Below are 24,739 nucleotides of genomic sequence, written 5' to 3'. Positions count from 1 at the left end.
CACAGTGGCTTCCAAAATAGCGGGACACTGATGAGGTCAGGATGGGTCTCACCTCACAGTGGCTTCCAAAATAGCGGGAGACTGATGAGGTCAGGTTGGGTCTCACCCCACAGTGGCTTCCAGGTTATGTTGTCTCTTCTTCCCACATCGCAGATCTCAAAGCTCCCCAAAAAGCTGCATACGGATGTGGTGGACAATGGTGGAAACTTCTCTGTGGGGGAGAGGCAGCTGCTCTGCATTGCTCGGGCTGTGCTTCGCAACTCCAAGGTGAGGCCACCACTGCTGTGTGGCCAGGGGAAGCCACAGACTACCCATGATGAGGGAAGCCACACCGGTTCCTTCTCCCTTCACTACCATGGGACACTGGGCTCTGTACTCTATGTCTTAACAACAACAACAACAACAACAACAACAACGGAATCCAAAGGGCTTATTCATTTCTTTTTTCCTCTTTTTTTTTTAAAATTATACTTTAAGTTCTAGGGTATACGTGCACAATGTGCAGGTTTGTTACCTATGTATACATGTGCCATGTTGGTGTGCTGCACCCATTAACTCGTCATTTACATTAAGTATATCTCCTAATGCTATCCCTCCTGCCTCCCACCACCTCATGACAGGCCCCAGTGTGTGGTGTTCCCCAACCTGTGTCCAAATGTTCTCATTGTTCAATTCCCACCTATGAGTGAGAACAGGTGAGAATGTGCAGTGTTTGGTTTTCTGTCCTTGCGATAATTTGCTGAGAATGATGGTTTCCAGCTTCATCCATGTCCCTACAAAGACGTTGAACTCATCCTTTTTTATGGCTGCATAGTATTCCATGGTGTATATGTGCCACATTTTCTTAATTATTTCCACGCATCTACAACCATCTAATCTTTGACAAACCTGACAAAAACAAGAAATGGGGAAAGGATTCCCTGTTTAATAAATGGTGCTGGGAAAACTGGCTAGCCATATGTAGAAAGCTGAAACTGGATCCCTTCCTTACACCTTATACAAAAATTAATGCAAAATGGGCTTATTCATTTCACTGAGTGCCATTCCACATGTATTTGTGGTGTGGGTGAGGCATGGTAGATGAGATTCACAGCCTGGGCTGCCTGATAGCCGGATTCCTTATATCTGAGCTGAAATGGTCTCCAACTAGACCTAATGATGATTCTCTTTTCTCAGAAAAACACAACACATTAGAACTTGTTGATTTTAAAATTGCCTACTGTGTACTCTTTTAAAAACCTGGATGCAGGACATCCCTTTTATCTTTATTAGAATTGGGAATTGGATGACAGATGCTGATCCAGGGCAAAATTGCATTTTTTAAAAATTTACTTTAAGTTCTGGGATACATGTGCAGAACGTTCAGGTTTGTTACATAGGTGTACATGGTGGTTTGCTGCACCTATGAACCCATCATCTAGGTTTTAAGACCCACATGCATTAGGTATTTGTCCTAATGCTCTCCTTTTCCTTGTCCCCAACCACCCGACAGGCCCCGTTGTGTGATGTTCCTCTCCCTGTGTCCATGTGTTCTCATTGTTCAACTCCCACTTGTGAGTGAGAACACGTGGTGTTTGGTTTTCTGTTCCTGTGTTAGTCTGCTGAGAATTATGACTTCCAGCTTCATCCATGTCCCTGCAAAGGACATGAACTCATTCTTTTTTATGGCTGCAAAATTGCATATTTAAAAAAATTTGGTGGAACAGGGCTTCTAGAAGCTTTCTGGATATTTTGTCCATAATTTCAGGTGTTTGAGTATGTGGGATAGCCTGGGGCAACCCTTCTCTTACATAGGTGAGGCAGCACACACATGTACACACATACTTATGCATGCATATGTACACACCCCCTCCATACTCACACATATGCGCACACACACACACATATTAATGATAAATAAATTAATTAACACACATGTTAATTAATGATAAATGCAAAAAATGTTGGTGCAAACTGTCAGAGCTGTGGGAAAAGAGCTCAGTGGGACCCAAAGCTTGGGAAAATTTCAGAAGAGGTAGGACTTTCCCCCCTCTTCTTCCGAGAGATGAACAACAAATTTGCAATGTGCATGTAGTACTTTCTTCACTTCACACTTCCTTATTTCAATTACATAGCCATTTGGTGCAGCAATGGCTTCCTCTGTATTGCTTCCCAAATTTGAGTCATTACTCTATGATTTTTACCATCTCTGGGTACCACCTACCCTGTGATCTACTAATGATATTCCGTTTTCAAAAACAGCCTCATCCCAAGCAGTGCCATTTGTGAAATCACACTTTCAGTGCGAGTTACAGTTTCCTCATGCATATCGTTAATGAAATAAATACAAAAATGTTAAACTAAAAAGAGTGTTTATCCATATGCTGGAGATATCATCTCATGTACCTCCTGGGGTGTGTGCCTGCCCCTTCTTGGAGAACACTGCTCCACTTTAATTTAGGTAAATGGAAAAGCAGTTAATAAAACAAGAAGTTGCCACTGGGCCATTTTCATTTCCAAGAACTTAATTCTCTGGCCACCAAAATGCAGTTCGCTCCTGGTTGAGATCTAACGTTCTCTTCATAAGGTAATGGATAATCAGCAATCAGAGTGGACTTTGCACTCACAATTCTCACATTTCCCAGCTAAAGAAATGGAGACCTGGAGAGGAAGGGCCCTGGTGAATTAGTGGTAAACCAGGACAAGCCCCAGGTCTGTAGGGCCTGAAGTAGATGTCTTCACCCCTGTTTTGTATTCATCAGATCATCCTTATCGATGAAGCCACAGCCTCCACTGACACAGAGACGGACACCCTGATCCAGCGCACAATCCGTGAAGCCTTCCAGGGCTGCACCGTGCTCATCATTGCCCACCGTGTCACCACCGTGCTCAACTGTGACCGCATCCTGGTTATGGCCAATGGAAAGGTGAAGCCTGCGTCCCTGGGCTGGTGGGAGGATGAGGGCTCAGGCTGCTACCCCGGATGCCTTTGAGTCCTCCAAGGACACAAGCTCAGCTGTGCCCTGATCCTCCCCTCACCTTTCTCTACCCTCCAGGTGGTAGAGTTTGATCGGCCGGAGGTCCTGCGGAAGAAGCCTGGGTCGTTGTTCGCAGCCCTCCTGGCCACAGCCACTGCTTCACTGAGATAAGGAGATGTGGAGACTTCATGGAGGCTGGTGGCTGAGCTCAGAGGTTCACACAGGTGCAGCTTCAGGGCCCACAGTCTGCGACCTTCTTGTTCGGAGATGATAACTTCTCCTGGAAGCAGGGGTAAATGTAGGAGGGGCGGGGATTGCTGGATGGAAACGCTGGAACAGGCTACTTGATGGCTCTCAAAGCCTTAGAACCCCAGCACCATTGGAGACATGGGATTCAGTGATCGTGTGGTTCTCCTTTTAACTTATATGCTGAATAATTTTATAATAAGGTAAAAGCTTATCGTTTTCTGATCTGTGTTAGAAGTGTTGCAAATGCTGTACTGACTTTGTAAAAAATAAAACTAAGGAAAAGTCACTTTCTTTGTTCTTTCTTTCTTTCTCTTTTTTTTTTTTTTTTGACAGGGTGTTGCTCTGTTGCCCTGGGTGGAGTGCAGTGGCACAATCTCAGCTCACTGCAGCCTCTGCCTCCCGGGTTTAAGCAATTCTCCTGCCTCAGCCTCCTGAATAGCTAGGATTACAGGCATGTGCCACTATGCCTGGCTAATTTTTGTATTTTTAGTAGAGGCAGGGTTTCACCATGTTGGCCAGGCTGGTCTGGAACTCCTGACCTCCAGTGATCGGCCTGCCTTGGCCTCCCAAAGTGCTGAGGTTATGGGCATGAACCACTGTGCCCAGCCATCTTCATTCTGCTTTTTATGTTAGCTAGTACTTGTTCAGTTGCAAGGAACAGAGACTCCTTCAAACTAACTTTGGCAAAAAAAAAAAAAAAGAGTTTGTTGGTCTTGTAACAGAAAGGTACAAAAAAAGTTCAGGGTTGGGTGCCAGAATGAAAAAGATGCTTGTCTTGAGGTCTCTGTTTCTCTTCTCCTAGCTCTGCTTTCCTTTGTTTGGCTTCACTTTCTGACCTTCTCTTGCCTCATGGTGGCAATATGGTTGCCTGCAGCTCCAGGTTCACGTCCTACACACTTGGCACCCCCAGGTCTTCTTGCCTCAATGATTCCAGGGTAAAATCTCACTGGGCCAACTTGGGTCATGTGCTTGTTCCTGACCAGTCATGTGCTAGGCTGTTGGCATACCGTGATTTGCCAGGCCTGAGCCACGTGCCCATACTTGGGCCTGGGGATGGGATTTGCTGCCCTGGATCATATAGATGGAGACTAGAAGAGGTTTTTTTGCCAAAGTAAAATTGAGATGCTCTTACTACCTGAAGGAAGAATGGCTATGGATGCTGGCCAGACCCCAAATAGCAGCTGTCTACTGTGATTGCTTACTGAAGGACAGCATAACTTACAACGTATGACAACTGAAAATAAAATAATTTGTTTTCTCTCTTTCTTGTTCTCACTCCCCCACCCTCCACATGTGGTTATAGATAAATAGAAAAGGCAATCATTTTCACCTTACTTCTGGGGAGACTTTGTTGTTGGGGAAAATATGTTTCAAAGTACTTTCCTTTCTATTCCAGATTATGATGTCTGATTTTCCAAAAATGCCATAAAAAATCAATTTAGTAAACCAAGGTTTCTCACTCTCTTGCTTGCACTGGTGCTGGGGATGCAATGTCGTCCCTGCCCTCAGGGAATTTGGAATCTCCTGAGGGTAAGTAAACAGTAAAACTGTAAACAAGTAAGCAGGCCGATCCAGAACAGGGCTACCTGAGGTTATAGGCAGGAACAGGGTGCAGAGGAAAAGGCAGCCCCTGGGGACTTCCTGGAGGCAGTGTGGGCAGAGTTTACTGAGACCCGAGCACGGAACAAACATTTACTCCGAGGAAGGGGACTGGGGCAAGAAAGAATGTTCAAGGCAGAGAACAGCAGACAAATCCCTGTAGGAATGAGCTACTATAGGGGCTGATGCAATCCCTGGATGGAACGGAAGTCCAGCGCCCTGGAGCTTGAACCTTCTGTTCCCCATTCTGGACTCTCTAGTGGCACCTGCTTCTCCTTCTAGGGGGTTCATCTTTCTTAAAAAACCTTTTGTCTGTTATTCCCTTCTCCCCAGTCCTGGCTTTTCTCTTTTTTGGGTCCTGAAGTGTCCCTGGAAACCCCATGTGCTACCATCCCGTCACAGCTCTGCTGGTCATCTGCCCATTGAGGGTGACTCTCTTTCCCCAGTTTGTCCCTTCCCAGAGCCGCTGTGGGACACTGCCCACGTCACGGGTGAGGGAACTCTCTACACACTGAGATGTCTCCATCACACGCCAGGCAAGGTCCCTCCCCAGGCCACATGCAGCTGCCGTCGTTTCCTTGAGCGGCCAGCAGATGGCAGCCTCGTCCCAAAAATGCGGTGAAGGCCCCACTGGGCTTCAGAGCTGGGCGGATCCACGGATAGAATTAGCCAGAAAAGTGTTGACCCCTGGAGTCAGAGGACAGGAAATAGAGCCCATTTCCACTCAGTGTGCAGGGCCCCATCCCATCTGCCCCCGTCCCCACCTCCAGCAGCAAAATGTGAGAACCATTGACTCTGAGCAGCAATAAAGCAGAATTTTTTGAAAAATACCGTTAGTTTTTTTAACCAAATTGGTTTTACATATATACACACATACATATATATGCATATCTATGTATGCACATATACAAATAGATGTGTGTGTGTGTGTGTGTGTGTGTGGAGAGAGAGAGAGAGAGAGAGAGAGACGGAGTTTCACTCTTGTTGCGAAGGCTGGAGTGCAGTGGCTCGCTCTCTGCTCACTGCCTCCTGGTTCCAGCGATTCTCCTGCCTCAGCCTCCTGAGTAGCTGGAATTACAGGTGCATGCCACCACACCTGGCTAATTTTTGTATTTTTAGTAGAGATGGGGTTTTGCCAATTTGGCCAGGCTGGTCTTGAACTCCTAACTTCAGGTGCTCTGCCTGCCTCGGTCTCCCAAAGTGTTGGGATTATAGGTGTGAGCCACTGCACTCAGCCAATATTGTAATATTTTATTCCTTAAGCTGAGTGGTGAGTGTATGAGGCTTTGGTTTTTAATAATTCTTTTCACCTTTTCAGGTTTCAGAAATGTTTTAAGATAAACATTTAAAAATTGGTATTTGGTCTTTCAAAAATAATGCTAAAATAATTGTAATGAGAGAATGCAGGGCTTTGTTGTGCTTTGTTGTATTTATTTGATGGTTTATTATTTTTATTTTCAATTCCATGGTGGTGGAGAGGAGGTCATGGTTTTTTTAGTACTTAGAGGTTCTAGAGTCATTAGTCTGTGCATGAGTTGGGGTGATGTTGTCAGAGGCATTTGAACCAGAGCAACTCCATCTTGAATAGGGGCTGGGTAGAGTAAGGCTGGGACCTACTGGGCTGCATTCCCAGATGGTAAGGCATTCTAAATCACAGGATGGAATAGGAGGTCAGCACAAGATACAGGTCATAAAGACCTTGCTGATAAAACAGGATGCAGTAAAGAAGCCAGCTAAAACCCACCAAAACCAAGATGGTGATGAGAGTGACCTCTGGTTGTCTTCACTGCTCCACTCCCACCAGTGCCATGACAGTTTACAAACGCCATGCCAACGTCAGGAAGTTATCCTATATGGTCTAAAAAGCGGAGGCATGAATAATCCACCCCTTGTTTAGCATATCATCAAGAAATAACCATAAAAGTGGACAACCAGCCGCTCTCGGGACTGCTCTGTCTATGGAATAGCTGCTCTGTCTATGGAGTAGCCATTCTTTTATTTCTTTACTTGTTTTGTTTTTGTGTGTTTTGAGATGGAGTCTTGCTCTGTCGCCAGGCTGGAGTGCAGTGGCATGGTCTCAGCTCATTGCAACCTCCGCGCCACCCCTGACCCCCTCCTCACCACCCCCCGGGTTTAAGTGATTACCCTGCCCAGCCTTCTGAGCAGCTGGGACTACAGGCGCCCACCACCACGCCCAGCTAATTTTTTGTATTACAGTAGAGACTCGGTTTCACCGTGCTGGCCAGGATGGTCTTGCTCTCCTGACCTCATGATCCCCCCACTTCGACCTCCCAAAGTGCTGGGATTACAGGCGTGAGCCACCGTGCCCAGCCCCTTTACTTGCTTAATAAACTTCCTTTCACTTTACTCTATGGATGCACCCTGAATTCGTTCTTGCGCGAGATCCGAGAGCCCTCTCTTGGGGTCTGGATTGGGGCTCCTTTCCTGTAACAGTGTGGTCCACAGTGACAGCAGCCGATGTGCAGAGCAAAGGAGGCCACAGTCATGCTGGCCCTGCCTGCCCTGCCCTCTGTCTGCATCCCTGGACGATTTTCTAAGAGAAACTGGTAAATAAGCAGTCTTCAGAGACCAACTTTCATGGTGGCCAGAGCACTATGTTGTGCAAGTCACCAACAGGAAGAGGGGAAGACTCAGACTTCAGTCTTTCCGGTCCGGAAGGGCTTCTTTCAGAAAAGTGACTCCAGAGGGCACCCCCAGCCTAGAAGGCATGGACGTTTGGGTCACTGGAAAGGTCCCAGGAGGGAGTGGTTGCCTGGAGGGGCAGGGAGCTCCCCATGGCTGGGAGCTTTTTCTGGCGCTGAAAGCTCCCTCCAGTGCAAAGTGAGGGGCAGTGTTCTTATCCCCAGGCTGAGAGCGGGTCCCCCAAGGCTGAGTGTGGGAGAAATTCTGCATACACCTCTCTGGGGACTGGGACACTGGAATGCAATGATGGAAATAATAACGCCAGACAGCAGAAGTTCTCAAACTTGAACTTGAGTATCCAAATTGCCTGGAGGGCAAGACACAGATCGCTGGACCCCAACTTCATATGGTTCCATCCAGTAGATCTGGGGTTGGGCTTAAGAATTTGCCCTTCTAACAAGGCTCAGATGTTGCTGATATTGCTGGTCTCTGGCCCGCGCTCCGAGAACACAGAGGGTAGCTGAGAGCACGTGTCCCATATGATCTAGACAGGAAGGGTCCAGGCCCCCATGCCAATGTGCTTCCCAAAGTCTCTGTGCATCCGGGCACTTTGATGTGCATGCCCTCTTTTAACTTTGCCTTCCTGAGCATCCCACTAGGCCATCCATCCTCTCCTTTGCTCCACTGCACTGACCTAGCAGGAGAATTCAGCAGTTTTCCTTAATTCCTTTGTAGACCACTTTAATGAAGTGCAGGGTCAGAAGAGTTGTTGACAGCAAGTCAACAACTTCCAACTGAACATCAACCATCTGCTTTCTTAAGGAGCCCCTCACCATTCTGCCTGCTCTGGCTCTGGTTTCCTTTCTGGTTCTCTAATTACCCTCTGTGTTCTCCCTGCCCCCACCTCCCAATTCTTGAACACGTTTTACGCAGAGCAGTTTAGTTCTTCCTTCTAATGCCCTTTCCTGCCAAGCAAGTCATTAGGGTGTCTCTGACTGCCCCAAGAGACAGATCAAGGCAGTCGCTAAACAGAAACGGTTCCCATCCTCTGATTCCAGCTGTTAAGACTGTAAAATTTCACCCCATTATCCTAAATGTCCCCTAATCTGTCCCCTGGTATCATTTAGAAAATTCTATGGAATGCAACCGCTTCAGAGTCAGAAGCAATTTTAGAAGTCGTCAGTCCAGCTACTCTTAGCCTGTGGTCCATGGACCTCTTAGCTAGATTCAGGGCACCTATGAATTTGGATGGGAAAAAAATGACATCGTTATTTTTACAAATTGAAATTTGGTATTTTCCTTGATGGGGCAACAAATAGATACTATTAGCAATATCTGTGACCTTGCTACCAATAGAAATCAGCGACATTCTCAAATCCCATTTCAATTGTTTCAGATGTCTCAAAATATCACTTATATGCATCAATGCTTTGATATTATAATAGTCATTAGGCCTTCTGCTAGATCACATTACTTAGTGCATCAATATAGAAGCATATATCTTACAATATTCAGCTGTATTTTATACATATTATGATAAGCACATTCTGTATAATTGGTTATCTTTGCAATCCTATGTACTTCATCTCATGCGTAGAAATACTTTTTCTGAGAATATACTAGAATGCGAAAGAGGTCTATGGCATACAAACAATTGAAGAACCTGCATTTAACTCAGCTCTTTGATTTTCTAGAGGAAACTCATGTCCCAGGCAGAGGAGATACCTTGCCCACAACCACACCACTGGCTTTTAATAGGCTGGTTTAGAACTCGAATCTAAAACAGGAGAGGGGGCTGGGCACAGTGGCTCATGCCTGTAATCCCAGCACTTTGGTAGGCCAAGGCAGATTAATCACCTGAGGTCAGGAGTTCGAGACCAGCCTGGCCAACATGGTGAAACCCCGTCCCTACTAAAAATACAAAAATCAGCCAGGTGTGGTGGCATGTGCCTGTAATCACAGCTACTAGGGAGGCTGAGGCAGAAGAATTGCTTGAACTTGGGAGATGGAGGTTGCAGTGAGCCAAGATTGAGCCACTGCACCCCAGCCCGGGCAATGAGAAAAACTCCATCTCAAAAATAAAATAAAATTACGAAATAAATAAACGAAATAAAACAGGAGAGGGAAGAAAACGAGAAGGACAAAGCAAGTAGTAAGGGCTGGGGATAAAGGCCTCACCCCCAAACCAGCCAACATGGCCTGCTTAGAGCAGCGGGACAGAGAGGCTGCCCCTTCACAGAAGTTCTATTTCTAGTGCCTGATGGCCCCTCATGCAGAGCTTGCCATCCAGTGCAGCATCTTTGAGTAGCATTAGTGCAAAACTACGTTTCATCAGAGCAAAGAGGAGTACACTTTGCTGACTCGATAACCGTGTTCCTTGCCAATCCTTGGTTCCCAGATACTTCATGGTTGGTATCGAACTCTAGAGAGAACCGGACTGATTTGGAAACTTCTGTTCTGATTTGAGGGTCTCAGTTCCTCTCGGTGGCATTCATTGAAATGCTCCCCACCTCCTCCTCCCCTCACTCATCAGTATCCTTCACTGATATGGGGTGTGTTCATGATTTAGACTTAACAGAGCACTTCCTCGCATATAATTGCATATAAATGCATGCCATAAGATTGTGTACAGTTACTAGAGATGGCTGAGTTTTTGCTCTAAGCTCCTTAGCAGCCCATGCAAAGAAAGAAATAGGTTTATTACAAGATTGTTGTGACCCAACCATTTAAATGGAAAATTTAGTTGTTTGCAATTAGCATAGTTTTCCTGATTCTGAGAATGGGTTCTTTGAGAATTCTTTCTTGTGTTGGGGGCAGGTTTTAATTCCTAGGCTCAGCTCTCTGAGCCAAGGGGCTTGCTCAGGTCTTTAAGCTGTAAGTGGTGGAGCTGAGGCCAGCACCCACATTTTCTGGCTGTGAAATATTTTTGTTCTTTATTAGAGGGCTTGTTCTCTGACTGTTGCATGCATGTATTTCTGGCTCACGAATCCTATTATTGCTTTACTTACATTTATTTCTTCCACTTACTGTTTTAAAAGTCCATGCAAATTTCAAATTGCTTTCCAAAATCACTTGACATCAGCTTTGTTTGATAGTCCTTTTATATCTCTCGCCTTAGTTCATTAGGCAAATAAAGTGAAAAACCCAAACCCCTTCTTTTAGCAGAGACTTCAGTGTATTTCTACTAGACAGATTCTGATAGGAACCCAGGAGGTAGACTTCTTACTTCTAGCGAGATCCTGCTCATTTTAAAATTATTATTCACAAACAATAGCTACCATTTATTGAGTGTTTACTCTGTTTAAGGCACTGTGTCTAAGCACTTCACTTCCATGATCCACTTTAATCCTCGGTTAGTTTACAATGCTTTTAGGATAGTGTTTTCATTTTGTAGTTGATGACATTGAAATTTAGAGATTTTGAGAACAGATCTGATTCCAGAGTTTCTACTCTTAGCCACTATAAGCTATTGATTCTATGTAACTGCACACACTGATTTCTGAGCACGTCTTGGGGCCTTTGGGCCAAGTCTTTTTGCTCTGTCTCTCTTATCTGTCTCTTTCTGTCTTTGTCTCCCCACTCCTCTCTAATTTTTTCTTTTTTCAGACAGAACCTCACTTTTTTGTTGTTGTTGTTAAGACGGAGTCCTGCTCTGTCGCCCAGGCTGGAATGCAGTGACGCAATCTCGGCTCACTGCAACTTCTGCCTCCAGGGTTCAAGCGATTCTCCTGCCTCAGCCTCCCAAGTGGCTGGGAACTACATGTGTGCATCACCATGCCTGGCTAATTTCTGTATTTTTAGTAGAGATGCAATTTCAACCATGTTGGCCAGGTTGGTCTTGAACTCCTGGCCTCAGGTGGACTGCCCGCCCAAGCCTCCCAAAGTGCAGGGATTACAGGCGTAAGGCACCATGCCTGGCCAGCACCTCACTTTGGAATAGAGACCCCGCAGAACCTCAGAGCTGGGAAAATTCCCTTCCCATTGAGCACCAGTTTTCCCTTGCCACGGAGCACCACCGCAGGTGTTTGAGCACGCAGACTTCTGATTTATGCATGCATAGTTATTCACAAGGGATGTGCAGGGTGGACATGTGTTGGGGCTCGGACAACAATACCCCAAAGTATGGCACTTTGGCAGGCTGAGTACTTTGAACTGATGGAGTTTGGATGACCTCAGAAGCAAGTTCTCTCTGACCTTCTCCTGCCCTCCTGTACCCCTTGTGCCCCTCTTTCTCCCCTGAGATGAGTCATAGAAACCAGAGTTCCCCTTCCCCAAGGTGAGTCGTAGAAATTCTTCCCCAAAGCCACTCATAAAACCTAAAAATATGACTCAAACCTTCCCCCACTCTTCTGCACAGGAACTGGCCATAAAGAAATTCTCTGACCAACTTTGTCTGAGAGTAGGTCCTAAGACCCTCATTCCAGAGGGGTCGTGCCCCATACCTAGAAAGAAGGAATGCTGCACAGAGAGGCCAAGAAGAATCTGCACAGACAGGCCCTGCTGGGTCCCCATCCTACCACCTCGGTCCATTACAGTCAATCAGAGCTTTCTGTCCAATCACATTTCTATACCACTGTCAATTCCTCCTTGAATCTAAGCATAAAAATGGATGGTTGTTCCTGAGCCTTTTGGTATTCATTTCTGAAGACTCACACGTCACGGTAAACTTTGATGAAGTAAAGTTGTTATGCTTTCCTTTTGTTAGTCTGCCTTTTGTTACAAGAGTGTCAGCCATGACCCATATGACTGGTGAGGAAAAGTATCACACTTTTTATCCCCACACATGTATATCACTGTACACAATTTTGTGTACACTATTTTGTATACAAAATAGAGGGTTTTTTTTTGTTTTTGTTTTTTTTTTTTAGACAGGCTCTCACTCTCATCGTCCAGGCCTGAATGCAGTGCCATGATCATAGCTCACTGCAGCCTTGACTTCCTAGGCTCAGGTGATACTCCCACCTCAGCCTCCCAAGTAGCTAGGACTACAGACACATGACACCACGCCCAGCTAATTTTTGTATTTTCAGTAGAGATGGGGTTTTGCCATGTTGCCAAGGCTTGTCTTGAATGCCTGGGCTCAAGTGATCCGCCTGCCTCTGCCCCCCAGTGTTGGGATTATAGGCCTGAGCCACTGCACCCAGCCAAAATAGAATTTTTAAAGGAAGAGGAAAAATACGAAAAGGATTTCTATTTTTTTTCTTTTTGTATTCCAGTGCATTATCTTGCCCCACCCCCAGGCGTGTGTGTACCCAGACTGGGCCTCAGGTCCCTGACCGTGGGTGAGTCCACGCTCTGCCTGGAGCAGGAGCTTGTCTGGTCTTTTCCTAAGGACTTCCTTGGATACAGACCGTACAGTCCCTCTCCATCATTCTCCACTCTGTTTCCTGCTAGGCCAACCAATCTTCTTGCGCAGCGCCCAATACCGTTTGTCTGGGTGGAAATCCGTCTCCGCTCGGCCTTTCATGGAGATGGAGGAAAACTGATCAGTATTCTTCCTCCATAAACTTGATAGCACTTGACTCCGTATGGAAGATTGTGGAAGCGAGTCTTTGCTGTGTTTATGAGACCCCCGGGGTTGTTGCGAAGATCAGGTGATAAAGAGGATAAGGAATTTTGTGATACACAAAGGGCTTCCAGAAATGTCAAGTGATATTATTCGCAGTAATTTGCATTAATGAAGGAAAGAACGGAGGGAAATTAAATGGGACACTTTAGACACGTGTAAGGAAACTGCTGTCGGTCTAGCTCACTCCCCAGGCCAGGGAGCCTTCCTTCCTGGGAGGACCCATTTTCCTACACAGCTGCCCACAGCCCCCCTCCATTTCCACCTCCCTCTAGGTACCAAGGGAACTCAGGTCGGGCAAAGGCGGCGAATTCGCATGTCCAGGAAGCGGCGGAGCCGGAAGGTAGCCAGCAGGGGGCGGCATTGCGCAGGACAGGAGAAGGCAGCGGCCAAGTTCCTTATAAAATCCAAGTGCGTGAGGCTAGGGAGGGTCCTCTAAGGTGTCTAAATAACCCTTAAAGCGGAACCAAGATTTGTTTTTTTCTGCACTTAGAGCGTTTGCTTCCTCCCAGCCGGCTCGCTGAGCACTGTGGAACCCTTCGGCTAGGCTCACCTGAAATCGGGCGCTTGTTCTGGGCCAGGCGCTGAAAGGGCCCCAGGAATCATACCTGCGCTCGGGGTGTGCAGGGTTCCAAGATTGACACACGGGGAATTTTCTATGCAAGGGCTAGCTGCTAGTGCCGGTATCAGACTTACCTTCCATTCATTTCAAGACAAATTGAGCTGAAATTACCCTTTTCTTTTTCGTTAAATGAATGGGGAATGAATGAATGAGATTTTCTGTTTTGAAGATTACGTTCCCCTCCCCTCCCCTGCCCTCCCCTACCCGTACCCCTATCCTCCCCTACCCCTCTATCCTCCCCTCCCCTGCCCTCCCCTCCCCCTCCTTCTCTTCCCCTGATCCCAAAGTTACTTCTTCATTGCAGGAACACAGCGTAGGAAATTCGATGCATTCTCCCAGGAAGGAGCCTGGAGTGGGACTCAGGGGACCTGGGTGCTGGTCTCAGCCCTATGCCAGTCGTGGACAGGCTTCTGTTCCTTGGGCTTCTCGTCTGTAGAATGAGGGTTGGAGAGAGGATTTTTCTCCTTCTCTTCTACAAGGATGTGCTGCGACAGCCAGGGAAGGGCTGACCATGCACAGTGCTTTCATGCACAGGCTCTGACTGTCACCAGAGAGCCAGACGGGGCCACAGGTCATCCTGGGAGAGGGAAGAGCCCTTTAATATGGGCAGAGGGAATGTTGGTCCGCCAGAGTTCCCTCTCAGGTGTGGTGGGAGTGGCAGTTGAATGGGGCAGTTGGAGAGGAGGACTTCAGGCAGGTGGGACAAGAGAAGCTGAATCTGAGGTCCTTGGGGAGAAGGAGGCCCAGGAGTCCTGGGCAGTAGGTGCCAGGCTCTGAGCCTCATGACTGCTGACCCTCCTCCCCTCCCTCTCGTCCTCAGCCCAGGTAAAGCTTCTCCCTATAGCAATTAGCGGCCACCATTTATTCCCAAGGGCCCTTGTCTCTCATCCCCAGGACAGGCTGTGGGGAGGGGAGGAGGTGACACCACTGAATGGGGCTGCCCAAGCGGGAGGCAGCAGGATCGAGCCTCCGAGAAGAAAGGCAGCCCCTCTTCCACTTTTGGAGCCCCCGTTATCATAAAAGAAAAGGCAGAAATGCCAAGACACGATTCAAAATATCTGAAATACAAAAGCCTACGTTGAATAATTTAAATCTTTTTCCACACATGCATAAACACATACACAGGGTAGTGTTCACAATTTAATTATGGGATTTATACCCCCCATCCACCCAAAAAAAGACCTGGAATTCATGAAGCATTACTGTGGTTCTCATAGGAGGCTTTCCTCCTTCCTTCCTTCCTTCCTTCCTTCCTTCCTCCTTCCTTCCTTCTTTCTTTCTTTCTTTCTCTCTCTCTCTTTCTTCTTTCTTTCTTTCTTTTAAATATATTATTTTCCTGGGAGTGTAGATTTCAGTTGCCCTGAATCCAGGCTCTTGCATCCTTCTGTAATCGTGTCGGAATGTGTCTGTAACTGGATGGATGACCTCGTTTGGAGATGCCATCACTGGCCACTGTTTTAGGACCTCTTGGGGATGAGGGGACTTGAGCAAAAGCACCCCCACTTCCCTTCCTGCACCCCCAGCTTGGTGCTGTCCCCTGCATGCACTTCCCTCTGCCACCTCTCTGCCTCCCCCTCCCTCCCAACGCCAGTCCCTCATCACTCATAGGGCTTTCGGGTCTGGCTGCTGCAGGTACCGGGGACCTGGGGACAGACAGGAGAGGTGCAGTGCAGGCAGGGCCTGGGAGAGCTCCCCAGTGTCTCCTCCGTGCTGGAGGCCTGTCAGGCCCTGGAGGAAGGGGCTGTGGGGGTTGGTGGAGACCATCAGATATTGATGACTTTGGTGGCTTTAAATTAAGAATGGATTTATTAAGAAAGAAGTAGGGCTGTTGTCTTGTACCTGGGAAAAATGTTATGACTAAAGGTGTGCCTGCTTTTGGTTGATGGAGGGACTCCCATCATGAACACCAAGGAAGACCCAGAGTCCAATTCTTGAACATGAAGTTGTTAATTTTCTGGGCTAGACAGGGGCAGAAATGAAATATAACAGAGCAAAGTGGGCAGGTGTGGAAAATGGTTCTTCGTGAGATGACTTCTAGACATCTTTTGTTCTCTCTTGGGGCAGAGACAAGGATAGAGAAAAAGGCCTCAGGAAACACTATAAGGAAGACAGCAGTGCTAATGCAATAATAAATATTACATGACCCCGAATCTCAGAGTCACAGAGACAGTAAGGAGTGGTGGGGATTGTGGCAAACTAAAGCATGTATGCCCTGCCCAGGAGGGGTTGCCGTGCTCAACGTGAGTGGATTGTCGCCATGTGAGCATACAGAGCTCCTGATATTTGACAAAAGCCAGAAGCCAGTCTTAGTTTTTTTTAATGTGGTATCTCCTCATTTTTAAATGTTTTCCACAAATTGGAAAAAAATGTTTAAACTATGCAGGCCATATAAAATGGAACTGCAAGTTGTACATGGTCCACAGTTTGTGTCCTGTGCCCTAAACAGAGCTCTTCCTGCTTCTGCCTGTCCAGTCTGTTGAGGTTAGGTTAGGAACCCCCTGCCTGCCAGCAGAGGGGTACACCAACGACTTTTTGGCACCTCCTGCCAACCCTCAGATGCTCTGCATGGAAAATACAATGCCAAGAACAGAGCCATGATGGCTGCAGGGACCCTGGCTGGGTTGGCACTGCCTCCTCCCAGCTCTCATCAGCTGTGCGCCCCTCAGACCCCACCCTGTGATTGCCAGCAAGCAGATTTCTCACCCCAGGCAGCTCCTCACTCCTGGCAGAGGATGGTGTGACAGACGGGGATAGAGACGTTAGCCAAAGCAGGCTTCCTGATTTTAAAAAAAGTCTCATTTTCCCCCCAGGGCTGCCAAATTTAGCAAAGTGCCATTCCAGCTGCAATGCTTCCAAGCCACCTCAGATCATCCTAACTTCCCATGCCCTGGGGAGCACTCAAGGAAATTACCTTCTAGCACCAATTTCCTATGCACGCTGATTACTCAAACCTGGCCAGGGAGTCCTGGCCTCCAGTGTTTGGCATCTGGGACTCAGGAGCCCTAAAGACAAACTGATGACATCTTGCTGCCAGGGTCCCTTACCATTAGAAAAGGGAAGCAAAAAATAGAAATTATAAGTAGGAGTTCTCCACTAACCATGAGTTCCGCCCTCTCACAGGGGCTGGGAAGATTAGCCTGGATGAGAGAAGCAAGCAACGGCGTGGTTGGGAGTGAGCTGTAGGAAATGACAGTGGTCCTCAAATATCACAAGGCACATGAAGAGGACATCAGTGGAGGCTGCATGGCCCCTGAGAGCAGAGAAGTGTGCAGAAAAATTGCAGTTAGTTCCACAGAAGGAAAAAAAATCATCCTCTTTAGGGGTGTTTCCTTAGAAAATGGTTAACTTTTTATTTTGCAATGATTTCAAACTTACAGAAAAGTAACAGAAATAATGCTAAGAGATCCCAACTACCCTCCACAGAGATTTGCAGTGACATTTTTGCCACATTTACTTTAGCATTAATATCAAAATCAGGAAATTTATCTTTGATAAAATATTATTGCAGAATCTGTAGTCCATATTTAAATTTCTCCAATGTTCCAATACTGTTCTTTTAAAATTTTCATTTACTTATTTTTGTTATTTTAGAGCAGGAGTGAAAATTTATTAAAAAGTTTTAGAGCAGGAATGGAAGAAAGTAAAGTACACTTGGAAGAGGGTCAGGCGGGTGTCTTGAGAGTCAAGTGCACAGTTTGACCTTTGACTTGGGCCAATAATGTTCTTTATAGCAAATTTATTTTCCTCTGTTCAAGCATCCAATCCAGGCTTGTGTATTGCCTTTAGCTGTCACATCTCTTCTGTATCCTTTAATCTGAGATGTTTCCTCACCTTTGTTTGTCTTTCGTACTATTGATGTTTTTGAAGAGCACAGGCCACTTGGGTTCGTCTGGTATTTTCTCAAGACTAGATGCAGGGTATGCATTTCCTGCAGGAATACTGCATGCGGGCTGTCTTGAGAAGAAGTGACTGGGGTCTGTCATCAAAGCGTGTTGAGGCCCGATCTGGCGGGCCAGAGGGAAATTCTCCATGAGAGGCTAGTTTGCCATGTCTTGGATTCTGTGATTCTCCCCCAAATAATTTCAGCTGGGTTTCAGAACTTGCTGTGAGCTCTTTCTTCTTTATCAGCGAATTTGCTTTCCCACCGCTGCTTTGCTCAGGTTACCAAGGGCAGGGCAGTGCCCCAGCGGCCATTGGGAGGTCATGGGTGGTTGATCAGGGACCACAGCTTGACTGTCCATTCTGCCCGGCAGTTGCAGAGCGAATGGGCATGCGGTAGAAAGACCGTGCCCAAAGGCTGCACTCGAGTTCAGGCTTCTTTTCTTGCTTCTGATCCAGACCAGGGCTGGGTTCTGTTCATGCAGGGAGCCAAGGACCTATGCAAGAATGAGAGGCCAGTTTTTAAGCTCTTCAGCCCCAGCATCTCTGCAGTGGATAGCTTCCCTTTGTCTCCTGAAGTAAATGCAGAGAGGTCAGCAGGAGGCTTTTCTGAGTGGGGGGTGCCTTGGGTAGAGAAAATTCTGAAGGACTTTCTGGTAAACAAACAAATGGAAGTCTTGTGGAAAAGGATCCAAGGAAAGTTTTGAATCTGAAGCCATTCACAGTCATGCCCAGCCTTGTCTCGACTCTTACCTAAGTCTGGTGCATAGAGCCTCACGACACAGGCACCACACACAAACCGAGGCTCAGCCGAAACCCTCTGTTTGGGCTTTTTCTCAAATCCTTCTAGTCTCATCTCCCGCAAAAGTCCTCCCTAACCCCATCCTCCTCCCAGGCCATACTGACCTCTACTTTCTCAGAACTTCTGTAGCACAGGCCTGCATTACTCAGTGACACTGAGCACAGACAGCCTGCTTTCAGGCTTTAGATCTTAAAATTATGATCAGATATAACAGCAACGTGGGAGGAAACCAGAGTAACTTCCAGATCTTATTTCCCCACCCCTAGAGGTAACCATCATCTTGAATTTGGTGTAGAGTGTTCCCATTCACTTTGTAAAAGTAAACTTTATTTTTTAAAACTGGTTTTGGTTTACAAAAAAATTGCAAAGATAGTACAGAGTCCTCCAGTACCGCATATCCAGCTATCCTTGCTAATAACATTAATAACATCTCATGTTAGTATGGTATATGTGTTATAATTAATGCATGATATTGATACATTGTTAACTAATATTTATATTTTACTAGATTTCCTTTGTTTTTATCTAATATCCTTTTTCAGTTCCAGGATCTCACCCAAGAAGCCTCTTCACAAGTAGTTGTCAGGTCTCCTTAGGTGCCGCTTAGCTGTGTCACTGTCTCAGGTTCTCCTTGTCTTTGATGACCTTGACAATTTTGAAGAGTACCAGCCAGGTATTTTGTAGACCGTCCCTCAACTGGGATTTGTCTGATGTTTTTCTCATGATTAGACTGGCGTTATGGGCTTTTGGGCGGAGGACCTCAGAGGTAAAGTGCCCTTCTTGCCACATCATATTCAGGGTACACATTATCAACAGGACTTATCACTGCTGATGTTGACCTTGATTACCTGGCAGAGGTCATGTGTGCCAGGCTTCTCCACTGTAAAGTGGCTATTTTTTTTCCTTCTTCATATGGTACTCTACTCTTGGAAGCATCGGATGCTAGTTGATGAAGTTGTTTCTCACAGGGCTATGGGATGACAATTCTGATACTGTCATGTGTATTGTACACTGTACTGATGACAATACATGTACACTTAATTGAACAGTTAAGTAAACACATGGTAGATGGTGAGAGCCAGGCTTCTCACTTTTAGAATTGGAGCTTACAAATAAGCAAGGGGAGGAGGCTAGACTTGTGATAATTATGGTAATGGATTCAAGTTGGAGAGTCAGCATGAATCAGTATGAACTCACTGTTAGCTTAAAATAGATGTGGATAGTTACATATAGAAATATTTATAGATATGTGTTTATGCACTAGTTAATATGCATATATATATTTCCTTGCGTTGTCAGCTGAGAGGGCCTAGAAGCAGCAACATCCTAATAACAAAGAATTTACCTAGTGCCCAGATCTTGGTTCTAATACGATTCTCCAATATAAGGAATTTCAAGTACTTGGAGAAGTGAAATTTTACTACAAATATAGTCATTATTAAATAAAATATATTATTATATATTGCAAGTACATGAATTTGTATATTGTATATTTTGCAAGTTTGTGAACTTTATATAAATGGCATCAGAATGTATGTATTTTTCTGCAGCTTTCTTCCCCCCTCTCAACTTATCATATGAGCTATACACACAGTTTGATATGTGGACTTAGTTTATTCATTTTTACTGTTGAATAGTAATATGCCAAACTCATATGATACAATTTATTCATCCATTTTCCTATTCATGGATGTTTAAGATATTGTAAAGAGAGCCACTATAAATATTCCTGTAGAGGGGCCACAAAAATATTTTTGCATAAGAGTCCATCCTCTGTGGATTGTTTCCTTGTGTTTTCCTACATTGAACTTCAGTGTTGACACCAGTATGAGAGGAGAGAGGCTAAAAGGGGTAGGGAGGAAATTCAGAGGAGAATGGAAGACAGCCTGCAAAATTAGTGGCCACTCTGTATCTGACTGCTTGAACAGGCAGGCTTTCTCCAAGGCATATATATAATTAAGAAGGATAATTGCTGCCTATGTTAGTAAGACAATCTTTAACTTGACCAGATAATGCCAAATTGCTTTACAATTAGTTATACAATTTATATTCCCACCGGGGGGCTTAAGAGCTGCAGTGCTCCATACATATGCCAAGACTTGCAATTTTTAGACTTTTAAATAATGTCTATTTGAAGAATGAGAAATGTCTGTTATTGTGATTGTGGTTTTAATTCATATTTTCCTGACACTCAGAGATTGAGCGTATTTTTGTGTTTATTTGGATCATCTGTCAATTGTCTTTTGCTGGCTCCTCTAATTAACTGTTTGTCCTTCTGTTATTAATATATTGAGAATTTTTTATAAATCGCATACTGATTCTTTACAGTTAAATGGGTCACATCTATACCAGTATGTTGCTTCTCTTACAAATAATGTCTTCTGATTAATGGACATCTATAATTTCAATGTACTAGAATTTATCAAGATTTTGCTTTAGGACTTTTTTAAAAAATTGCTTTAAGAAATTCTTCCCTATCCTAAGATCATAAATACATGTCTCCGTATGTACTTTGCACTGTTAACATGGTATTCTTTTTTCACCTTATTGCTTTTAGCTTATTTGTGTCTTTATATTTAAAATAAACTTCTCATAGGAAGCATATCATTGGATCTTGTTTTTATATTCAGTCCGATAATCTTTTTTTTAATTGAAATGTTTAGTTCATTTATATTTAATGTAATTATTGATATGGTTGGGTTTAAGCCTACTGGCTTACTATTAATATTTGTCTTCTATTTATTCCTTTTGTTTTTTATTCTTCTGTCCCTCCTTGCCTACTTTTTTTTTTTTTAGTTAATCTACTATTTAGTGTTTCTTTTTATTTCCTTGACTGACTTCTTAGCTTTAATCCTTTTTAAAAAGTATTTTTTCCAGGGTTAACACAAAGTTATGATTTATACTTTATTTGTTATGTTTATATCATCCCATACTTAATTTCAAAATAATTTATATATTTTACTGTATGTTATTGTGTGCTTATTTTTCACTTTCTGGGGAAAGGATTTGCATCTTAGATGTTTCTCATACTTATTATTACTCATTCATTCAACAAATATGTATTAAACATCTACTATGTACCAGGGACTGTTCCAGGTGTTGGAAATATAGCTGTGAACAAGACAAACATGAAGCTCACAGTTTGGGGAAATAAAAAAGTATGTAGGAAAGTTTTCTTAGAAAAGGAAATGTTTGAACTGAGACTTGAAGGCTGAGCAGAAATTGGTCAAGTGAAGAAAGGGATCCTAGATGGTTCCAGGTTGTGACAGTAGTGAATACAAAAACTAAAAAGCAGGAGGAATAAACAGTTTGTCCAGGGAGTAGTAAGATATTCCACATGGCTGGAGTGCAGCATTCAATAATACAAATAGAGGGTGGAGAGTAGAGTATGCAGTTTGTCCAGAGGTTTAGGGAGTCTCTGGTAGCTGCTAATATTCTCATTGAATAAGGAATCTACAGCTGGGTCTATGGTACTCGTGTCATTAATATTCATTAACTGTGGCTGGGCATATTGGCCCATGCCTGTAATCCCAGCACTTTGGGAGGCTGAAGCAGGTAGATTGCTTGAGCCCAGGAGTTTGAGACTAACCTGGGCAACATGGCAAGACCTCATCTCTACTAGAAATACAAAAATTAGTTGGGCATGGTGGTGCACGCCTGTAGTCCCCACTACTTGGGAAGCTGAGGAGGGAGGATTGCTTGAGCCCAGGAGGCAGACGTTATGATGAGCTGAGATCGTGCCACTGCACTCCAGCCTGGGCGACAGAGTGAGACCCTGTCTCAAAGTTTTTTTGTTTTTGTTTTTGTTTTTTTTGTTTTTGTTTTTTTTTTTTTTGGTGGCTCATGGCTGTAATTCCAGTACTTTGGGAGGCTGAGGCAGGTGGATCACCTGGGGTCAGGATTGGAGATCAGCCTGGCCAATATGGTGAAACCCCATCTCTACTAAAAATACAAAAATTAGCTAGAGGCAGTGGCATGCGCCTCTAGTCCCAGCTACTCTGGAGGCTGAGGCTGGGGAATCGCTTGAACCCGGGAGGCAGACGTTGCAGTTAGCCAAGATCGCACCACTGCACCCCTGCCTGGGCGACAGAATGAAACTCCGTCTCAACAACAACAACCACCACCACCACAACAACAACTTTAAATTCATTAACAATGATTAAAGAGCTTTTCAGCAACTACTAGCTCTAAAACATGTGGGCTTCTCCATCTGACTACAAGTCTTCAGTTTCCATGTTTGGGGATTTATCTTTTTGAGATGAAGACATTATGATTTTCAAATTCTGTTGTAAGAAATACGTATATTATTCTAGAGGAGTTGCCTCTTGTAATATAATACAAGCAAGGGTTATTGTAGGTTATTGAAGGAGGGAAGGAACATCAGTTTCCTGTATCCAGAGTGCCTCAGATGAGATAGATGCTACTCATTCTCTATATACTCTTGAGTAAGTCCTTCCTCTCTCTGGGCCTCTGTTTCCTCTTCTGTATAATGAGAAATGTGTAAAAGGTTGCATCTGAGGACACTTCCAGCTCTGCCATGCCATGGTTTTATCAGCCACTAGCAACTTGATGGGAATCAGTTTATTCACTGCTTCTAGCTATGGAAACTTCTAGAAAGAACTCATGGGAATGTGACCCCTGTTTATATATAATAATAAGGCCCTTGTTTGCAAGTGGCAGAGACCAACTCAGCATACCTTAGGTAAAAAAGGAGAATTTATCTATAGAGTATGAGGAAGGGGCTGTCATGGGACCCTAGGGCAGGAATAGAGGGAGGCCTCAGGAAAGGACTAGGACTAGCCATGGGAAACCCTCAGGGATCACGCTGTATGGATTGGATTTAGGTGGCTGGAGAATGGGGTGGCTGGCTTGGGGACTGAACAGACATTGCAAAAAGTGTCCTCTCCACCCGGGTTGTTAGTTTTCATTTGGGGCAGCAGTCACAGAAGTGTGGGGAATGTGGGCCTGTCCAGATGTGGCTGGTCCTGGGGGATGGCTTTGTTGAAGTTCTCTGACCAGTGGGTATCAGGATGGAGGGGATGTGGATGCACAGACTCCTGGGGATCTGAGAGAATCTGAAAGAAGAAGGGGTGTGTGCATGTGTGTGCACAGGCGTGTGTGGGTGTATGTGCATGAGTGTGTGTGTGCATGTGTGTGGATGTGTGTGCATGTGTGCATCTGAGTGGATGTGTGTATGTGCACGCGTGTGTGTGTGTGCACGTGTGTGTATGTCAGTCAAACTTCACTCTGAGTAATACTAAGAAAGAAAACCCATTTTCTTGGGGCTCTTTCCCTGGGCTGGGACTCAACCTTGGTCACTGGACGGGCTCCCAACCGAAACCACACCATAGGGTTTTCTGCTCTTGGCCAACCCAACATGAGAAAAGAGGAACCAAACGGTCCCACTAATAAGAAAGCCTCAGCGTAGTGTTAAGGGACGTAGCAGGTCTTCTGGCCACACTCCCCTACAAATATGGAAAGCTCATTGGGGAAAACAGTTCTCAGGGGTCAAAGCAAAGGAATTGATCTGGGTAGAGTAGGGGCTGCCTGATCCCAATTAGACATCTTCACCTCTCAATAACCTTCACCTTTTCTCTGCCATAGAGTGAAAGTGTCCCCAGGCCAAAACCCCAGGGCTTCAGGCTGCCATCAGGATGGTGGGTGAAGGACCCTACCTTATCTCAGATCTGGACCAGCGAGGCCGGCGGAGACCCTTTGCAGAGAGATATGACCCCAGCCTGAAGACCATGATCCCAGTGCGACCCTGTGCAAGGTAAGTCAGAAGAAAGATGGAAGGGAGGGCCAGGGCAGGACCTCCAGGAATGTCCATCAGGAGAGTGGGCACTGCTCTTGCAACCCGTCTGCTGCTCTATCTGCTCGTCCTTTGGTCCGTCCACCCATGCACGCATTCATTCATCAACCACTAACTTCCTTGCCTCCTCCTGCCCTTTGGTGAAAAGGAGGCAGTAGCTCAGGTTTAAGGAGAGCATTTCATGATCCAGGACCTGTCCAAGTGCTTTACAAATATCTTCTCGTTTACTCTTCACAACCACCCTGGAGGTACTGTTACTATCTTTATCTGATAGGTGAGGAAACAGGTACAGAGAGGTTAAGTAACTTGCGTAAGGTTTGCCAGACAGTTTTTGCTTTGTAACAAACTGTCTCAACACTTAGCAGCTTAAAACAATTGCCACTTATTTAGCTTACAGCTTGATGGGTGACCCATAAAATAAAGCAACGTGGGCCGAGCTCAGCTGGGTGGTTCATTTGGTCTTGACCAGACTTACTCCTGTACAGCAAGGTGGTTGCGCTGCTGGGGGTGGGCCGGCTGTTGGCTGGGGCAGTGGGGCAACTGGACCCCATGTGTGCTCAACCTCCAGCAGGCTAACCCAGGCTCAGTCACACAGTAATGCGGCGGGCTT

The 24,739-nt window shown here is 45.4% G+C and overlaps 2 protein-coding genes across 4 annotated transcripts in view; both read left to right on the top strand.

The window, feature by feature from the left end:
* Positions 1-4,656, top strand: part of ABCC11 (ATP binding cassette subfamily C member 11) — a 66,701-nt gene extending 62,045 nt beyond the window's left edge. The window contains exons 27-29 of the mRNA XM_033218329.1: positions 154-267; positions 2,742-2,906; positions 3,036-4,656. Coding sequence (XP_033074220.1) covers positions 154-267; positions 2,742-2,906; positions 3,036-3,128 — 372 coding nt within the window. The 3' untranslated portion in view covers positions 3,129-4,656. The remainder of the gene's footprint in view (positions 1-153; positions 268-2,741; positions 2,907-3,035) is intronic.
* A 9,626-nt stretch (positions 4,657-14,282) lies between these two features.
* Positions 14,283-24,739, top strand: part of ABCC12 (ATP binding cassette subfamily C member 12) — a 72,330-nt gene continuing 61,873 nt past the window's right edge. For all 3 annotated transcript variants that reach the window (XM_033218326.1, XM_033218327.1, XM_033218328.1), the window contains exons 1-2: positions 14,283-14,461; positions 23,922-24,090. In XM_033218326.1, the coding sequence (XP_033074217.1) occupies positions 23,972-24,090 (119 nt within the window). In that variant the 5' untranslated portion in view covers positions 14,283-14,461; positions 23,922-23,971. The remainder of the gene's footprint in view (positions 14,462-23,921; positions 24,091-24,739) is intronic.

This window comes from Trachypithecus francoisi, unplaced genomic scaffold (assembly GCF_009764315.1).
Source record: "Trachypithecus francoisi isolate TF-2019V2 unplaced genomic scaffold, Tfra_2.0 Lachesis_group10, whole genome shotgun sequence".
Classification (NCBI taxonomy): Eukaryota; Metazoa; Chordata; class Mammalia; order Primates; family Cercopithecidae; genus Trachypithecus; species Trachypithecus francoisi.
The sequence above is the reverse complement of the archived record's forward strand: the minus strand, read 5'-3'. Positions and strand labels throughout refer to the sequence as shown.